The sequence below is a fragment of the Montipora foliosa genome, chromosome 2 (assembly GCF_036669935.1).
Source record: "Montipora foliosa isolate CH-2021 chromosome 2, ASM3666993v2, whole genome shotgun sequence".
NCBI classification, from domain to species: Eukaryota; Metazoa; Cnidaria; class Anthozoa; order Scleractinia; family Acroporidae; genus Montipora; species Montipora foliosa.
The window spans coordinates 15,335,637-15,343,136 of record NC_090870.1 but is presented as its reverse complement, the minus strand read 5'-3'; the positions used below and the strand labels follow the sequence as shown (position 1 = coordinate 15,343,136).

The 7,500-nt window shown below is 40.0% G+C and overlaps 2 protein-coding genes across 5 annotated transcripts in view; one reads left to right on the top strand and one right to left on the bottom strand.

Annotated features, from left to right (window-relative positions):
• LOC137989814 (N-acetyllactosaminide beta-1,6-N-acetylglucosaminyl-transferase-like) overlaps window positions 1–2,943 on the top strand; it is a 16,662-nt gene extending 13,719 nt beyond the window's left edge. For both annotated transcript variants that reach the window (XM_068835462.1, XM_068835459.1), the window contains exon 3: window positions 1–2,943. This exon is cut by the window's left edge and continues 177 nt beyond it. In XM_068835462.1, coding sequence (XP_068691563.1) covers window positions 1–1,056 — 1,056 coding nt within the window. In that variant the 3' untranslated portion in view covers window positions 1,057–2,943.
• A 3,089-nt stretch (window positions 2,944–6,032) lies between these two features.
• LOC137992537 (uncharacterized) overlaps window positions 6,033–7,500 on the bottom strand; it is a 10,880-nt gene continuing 9,412 nt past the window's right edge. For all 3 annotated transcript variants that reach the window (XM_068837907.1, XM_068837909.1, XM_068837908.1), the window contains one exon: window positions 6,033–7,500. This exon is cut by the window's right edge and continues 909 nt beyond it. The gene's annotated coding sequence lies outside the window, so the exon portion shown is untranslated.

The following is a 7,500-nucleotide window of genomic DNA, read 5'->3' as shown; positions in this document are numbered from 1 at the left end:
CTACCCATCGCGTATTCCATAACATTACACGAAAGTGCACGTTTAGTTGAGAGAATTCTTCAAGCAATCTATATGCCCAACAATGTGTACTGCATTCATATCGACGCAAAATCCCCAAACATATTTCTTACAGCGATAAAGGCTATGATACGCTGTCTTCCAAATGTCTTTGTTGCCACCAATAGGACAAGCGTTTTCTGGGGACATTTTAGTTTGGTTCAAGCTCAGTTCAATTGTATGGAAGAGCTTTTACAGTCTCCTGTGAAATGGAAATATTATATTAGCTTAGTTGGACAAGATTTTCCACTGTATGATAACAAGGAAATTGTGAGAGCATTGCAAACTCTTCAAAACCACAACAATATTAACGGTGTTCCTGTAAGTAAACCACAAGGTGAAAAATTCCAGTTTCGCACGAAGTTCGTCCACCGTTTTATCAACAATTCGTTCGCTAGAGGTGGGAAGAAACCCCCTCCGCCTCACAACATAACAATTTTTACGGGAGCAACACACATTATTGCGATACGAGAATTTGTGAACTTTGTACTGCACAGCCAGATTGGTAAAGACTTTGTTGATTTTTTAAAGGATACTTTCATACCAGATGAATCGTTGTATGGATCCTTACATCAGTATCCGCTGGCCCCAGGTGGAATCCAAGGGAAACAACCAGAGTGGATACCACGCGCACTGAGGTGGCGCTGGGACGGGAAAAACAAATGTTGTAAAGGATTATGGGTACGAGAACTGTGTTGGATCTCTTTTCTAGACCTTCGGTGGGCCCTCGGAGAAGAAATGAAAATGAAATTGTTTGTTCACAAAATCCCCTTGGACTTTAGAGACGACTTACTAGACTGCATTCTTGTTGCAAGACAAGGACGAAAATACGGTACGGCTGTCTGGAAAACTAATGAAACACTGTGCAAAGATGATGTCAAAATTACCTTGCGATGGGATTTCTTTCTTGTGTTTTTCTTTATTTTTTTATTTTTCCTTTTTTTTTGTGTGTGTGTTTTTTATACAAATACAAAAATAACAAATTGTGTTACGCACTAGTCTATAAACCCTCCACAAGCACAATATAGAGAAACGTGACACTCTTACTAAGCCATAAACCGAACTACGCTGCACAAAAACTAGACGCGGTTCACTACGGCTACACAACACTACCATTACAGAATCAACTGAAGAAAATGTTATGCAACTAATGCCATACCAGTGCAATGTCAATTAGAGTAAAAACGCTCTAAGAGGTGGCGACTTTTTATCATTTTCTCATCGGTACAATTGAGGTTTATCGTTTTCCTCTCCATAAAATACTCTAGAAGGAGAAGAAATTTTGAATGGAAAATAAAGTATTTACTTTCGAGAATGATATGGTTCACTAAGATGCTGTTGTCGAAAGCATCCGAAAAGAACATCCGTAATATCAAAAGAGCTTGGGGTTGCGCTTGACGAAACGAGAAAGGTGCTCAATTCGTCCCCGAACACATGTATCCTTGGACAGGGGAAGAAAAGTGTTTTAAGGTTTCTATTTCATCGCAAAAGGGACTCAAAGGGGAGTCGACCATTTTAAAATTGAAAAAGCAAGTGCCAGAGATTTGTGTAACAAATCCTACACAGTATTTTCTGAAATGTAGAAGTGATCCTCGCACACAACCGGACAGGGTTAGCAGTTGTCTTTTATTGGACACCTGAAAAATTCAGGCCACTTCAACGGGATTCGAACCCATGACCTCTGCGATGTCGGTGCAACGTACTGTAGAATACGTCCCGCTTATTTAGCCAATCAGAACGTGCACTGTCTGAGGGATATAATAATAAGGTATAGAGGCATCAGAAAACTGCACATTTCTTCGGTGACCCCGAATTTGTATTGCTAAGTAATTAAAAGACTAAGATAAAACTCTGTGCAAAGTTTCAAAAGATTCTCAGGAGCAGATTCAGAGCCACCTTCACAACTGGAGTATTTTGAATTGGCTCTGAATCCGCTCTAGATATGTTTTTTAAGTTTGTGGAGAGTTTTATCTTAGCGTGCTGATCGCTTTCAGCAATAAAAATAGGCACGCATTGCGTACGTGTGGTAGTGCAGTAACACAGCGCTTTATTCCATATTATCAACTGAGCTGCGTTTTGTCTCCCAGGAGATTCAAGTTGTCTTTGCGTAATATGTAGCCCTGATAGTACACGATATTGTTTTGGTACCGTGTAGAATTATAGTGCCATGGTAGATGTCTTAGGTAAATAGACCCCTGAGAAGACATGTGGTTATTAGCAAAATACTAAACCTAGAAAGATTGAAGAGGAAATCGCGAAACATTGGTTTCGAAGCTGACATGTTGATTATTTTCAAGTTCCCTCACGTCTTCTTTTTCAGCACAAGTTCAAGCGTGCACTCTGAGCGTCTGACAGCTATCTAACACAAAAGAACACAAAAGTTCACTAAAGTTCACTAAAGTTCACTAAAGTTATCCCCTCGTCCGGCGGGGTTAGTATCCGGTTTGGTGACCTCAAAAATATACCACTTTGTAACAGAAACATAGGACCGAAAATTCTTTTTTAATGCTTAAAATTTCGAACTAAGCAACGTACAGACTTTTTTAGCCTGCAAAACAAAATATTGATGCAAAGTAAATAAATGTTGATACAGTTTTAAGAAAGAGCAGAAGGAAATTAGATAACGCTAACACCAAATCCAAACCTACTACAGTCGCAGAACATTTCCTCTCCTCTCCCCACAACATCTCTAAGGACATGCAATTAATTCCTATCGAAAAAATATTTTCTAACAGAGACTCGATCCGTAAGGCCAGGGAAGCTTTTTTAATTTTAAAAAGCAGGACAATTGATCCCAACGGTCTTAATATCCGCGAAGAAACGTATTAGATTTCAGTTTATTATTTTGAGTGATTTCCGTTATTTTTCCGTGACTCTTAGTATTTGAATATATATATATATACAATATGTATACAATGTGCCCTCCCGGTTGTCACCATAACTAGCGAGCTAGTGAGCATGCGCAATTGCTAGCGGCAATGACTCATCCTAGTAGAGTGCTCAATTTGAACATAAAAGCAAAAGCTTTGTAATGCCAAAGAGCTATATCTAACTGCATATATATATATATATATATATAAGGCATCATCGTTGGCAAACCAACATCGTCTACACATCTATATATGTATATATATATACAATATGTATACAATGTGCCCTCCCGGTTGTCACCATAATGGCTTTATGGCAACTCCTGAACTTGGGCACAGGATGTACGGTTACACATTGTTGGATTGCATTGTGGAGTCACAAGAGTGCTCAAACTGCAAGCAGTGAGCTAAGCATTATGCCAATAGTGAACACCTATTATGAGGCTCTCCACCCAATCCAGAGAGTGCTCAAACTGTATGAACAGTGAGCATAATATACAATATGTATACAATGTGCCCTCCCGGTTGTCACCATAATGGCTTTATGGCAACTCCTGAACTTGGGCACAGGATGTACGGTTACACATTGTTGGATTGCATTGTGGAGTCACAAGAGTGCTCAAACTGCAAGCAGTGAGCTAAGCATTATGCCAATAGTGAACACCTATTATGAGGCTCTCCACCCAATCCAGAGAGTGCTCAAACTGTATGAACAGTGAGCATAATATACAATATGTATACAATGTGCCCTCCCGGTTGTCACCATAATGGCTTTATGGCAACTCCTGAACTTGGGCACAGGATGTACGGTTACACATTGTTGGATTGCATTGTGGAGTCACAAGAGTGCTCAAACTGCAAGCAGTGAGCTAAGCATTATGCCAATAGTGAACACCTATTATGAGGCTCTCCACCCAATCCAGAGAGTGCTCAAACTGTATGAACAGTGAGCATAATATACAATATGTATACAATGTGCCCTCCCGGTTGTCACCATAATGGCTTTATGGCAACTCCTGAACTTGGGCACAGGATGTACGGTTACACATTGTTGGATTGCATTGTGGAGTCACAAGAGTGCTCAAACTGCAAGCAGTGAGCTAAGCATTATGCCAATAGTGAACACCTATTATGAGGCTCTCCACCCAATCCAGAGAGTGCTCAAACTGTATGAACAGTGAGCATAATATACAATATGTATACAATGTGCCCTCCCGGTTGTCACCATAATGGCTTTATGGCAACTCCTGAACTTGGGCACAGGATGTACGGTTACACATTGTTGGATTGCATTGTGGAGTCACAAGAGTGCTCAAACTGCAAGCAGTGAGCTAAGCATTATGCCAATAGTGAACACCTATTATGAGGCTCTCCACCCAATCCAGAGAGTGCTCAAACTGTATGAACAGTGAGCATAATATACAATATGTATACAATGTGCCCTCCCGGTTGTCACCATAATGGCTTTATGGCAACTCCTGAACTTGGGCACAGGATGTACGGTTACACATTGTTGGAGATATATATATATATATATATAACAATGTTTTTATACTCAATATAGTTTCATATGGACTTTAATACAGGTCTGTTTCGTAGACCAACAAGGAGTTGGACCACTCATCAGTTAAATTCCATGTACACTGTAGCATCGCTGGGGTTTATATACATCCGTAGCGTGATCGTTACAAGATTCAAACTTGAAAAACAATAGTAAAAAAGCATTTGTAAATTTATGATTGGTTGTTGAGGATGCGATTGAACCTAAGGAGAAAATTTCGCTTGTGCCTGCAAGTCGATACGAGTTCATTACGTTTGTTGAGCGTTGCCATGTCCGGTTTATATAGAATATAGAATTTCTCGGTACTACATAGATTACATCGTTTAGTAAGGTTGCTATAAGATTTGGCCTTGGCTAGAATTTTCCAGGAGATTGCGAAGTCTTTCTTTTGATCTTTTAGCTGCCATAGATGTTTGCTCAGTTCGGTGTCATTCTTTTTGCTTTCGTTTTTGAACGATATATATATGTATATTACGCTCACTGTTCATACAGTTTGAGCACTCTCTGGATTGGGTGGAGAGCCTCATAATAGGTGTTCACTATTGGCATAATGCTTCGCTCACTGCTTGCAGTTTGAGCACTCTTGTGACTCCACAATGCAATCCAACAATGTGTAACCGTACATCCTGTGCCCAAGTTCAGGAGTTGCCATAAAGCCATTATGGTGACAACCGGGAGGGCACATTGTATACATATTGTATATTACGCTCACTGTTCATACAGTTTGAGCACTCTCTGGATTGGGTGGAGAGCCTCATAATAGGTGTTCACTATTGGCATAATGCTTCGCTCACTGCTTGCAGTTTGAGCACTCTTGTGACTCCACAATGCAATCCAACAATGTGTAACCGTACATCCTGTGCCCAAGTTCAGGAGTTGCCATAAAGCCATTATGGTGACAACCGGGAGGGCACATTGTATACATATTGCATATATATATATATATATATATATATATATATATATGTAATAAGGAAATAACTTCTTGAGGCATATGTGTTTCTAATCGGTTTTACACTTCAAACGTTTCGCCGTTTAGAGCTTCGTCAGTGAATGAAGATTATGAGTACAAGATTGCTTTATGTAAAAAAAAAAAAGAAAAAACTTAGTACAATGCTGGAATTTCAAGGCTCATTAATTTGATGGTGTTAATCTAGATTTAGAGCTCGTCCATTGCAACATGTGTGGGACATTTGGGGTGGCTTTATAAGCTTAACCTCCATCCCAGACATCAGCACTGCACTGATGAGGCCCAGAAGGCCGAAACAGTACTGTCTGCAGTTAGATATAGCTCTTTGGCATTACAAAGCTTTTGCTTTCATGTCCAAATTGAGCACTCTACTGGGATGAGTCATTGCCGCTAGCAATTGCGCATGCTCACTAGCTCGCTAGTTTGAGCACTCTGGCATGGCTTAGATGTACCACATGTGTGGGACATTTGGGGTGGCTTTATAAGCTTAACCTCCATCCCAGACATCAGCACTGCACTGATGAGGCCCAGAAGGCCGAAACAGTACTGTCTGCAGTTAGATATAGCTCTTTGGCATTACAAAGCTTTTGCTTTCATGTCCAAATTCAGCACTCTACTGGGATGAGTCATTGCCGCTAGCAATTGCGCATGCTCACTAGCTCGCTAGTTTGAGCACTCTGGCATGGCTTAGATGTACCACATGTGTGGGACATTTGGGGTGGCTTTATAAGCTTAACCTCCATCCCAGACATCAGCACTGCACTGATGAGGCCCAGAAGGCCGAAACAGTACTGTCTGCAGTTATATATATATATATATATATATATATATATATAGGCAGAATATAAAGGTTTACACCAACAATGGACTCCCAGCAGAAGGATCCAGAGGATACAGTACCACCACGTGAATAAATAAGCAAATACTGAGTGAAAATAGTGGGGTAAACTTCTAACTGGTCTGACTTGGTTTCACAACGTTTCACAACATTTCACAACATATATATATATATGTACATAGAAGCAATTCAATGTAAACTCTCATTGTACCTGAAGAAGGCTGGTTTGGCCAGCCGAAATATAGTACACCACTAAAATCAAATCTACGTTGTATCGGCTCTTGCTTAAAATATTTAGTTTCTCAACTTGTAAGTACGCCGATCAGATCAAGCCACTGATCCAACGTACACCGACAGGAAGATTGTCCACAGTTCCTTACTTCAAAACTATGTTATTTATCACCAGGTAATTCCATCGTTTTGGAAATAGCAGCTGCTTTATTATTCATCAGCATCATAAATGTTGGGGCTCAATTTGTTAAAACTGATCAAGCACCTTCCAATAGACCTGTTTATTTTCGTGTCTTATGCACGCGCTGCGGGCCTATTGGCACTACGGACACTCTTACGCTCTTACACTCTTACAACCCATATTATGTAGTGCGCTCGCAGTGCACTACCACAAAAATAAGGGTCACCAAGTTCCTTTTTGACGTGGCTCTTTTGTTGGTATGATAACCTATCACGTCACATTCATGGGTGCATCTTTTTCAGCAATTATACATGTTTCCTTTGGTAACATGAAATTACCGTTACGTGAAACAGTGTTGTAGAGTTCAATAATCCTTCTAAATAACTTTATAGTTATTTTAGGGTGTTGTTACGCTTTAGTTACCATGTTTATATTTAATTGCTTTTGTAATTTAGTTTATTTGAATCTCTGGGGCACAATAAACATTTTGTTGTTGTTGTTGTCGCTGTTGTTGTTGTTTGCCCAAGTGATATGTCTTATATAGTTCGCTGCGTCTTTACACTAGACGGATAACACGAGAGACGCATAATTCGTCTGGACAGGTTATGCGTCTGTAATATAAAAACGGCCATTGAGTTTAAGTTTAAAACCCTTAAGTGAAAAATGAGTTGTGTTGGAAGAGGTCATTTCGGCACTGCCAGGGAGCTTCAACTATTTGCCTCGGAGTACTGTGGATTAAGACCTGTTAAAAAACGTTGTCAGTATTGAGCAGACTCTCTTGTTCTATAGTAA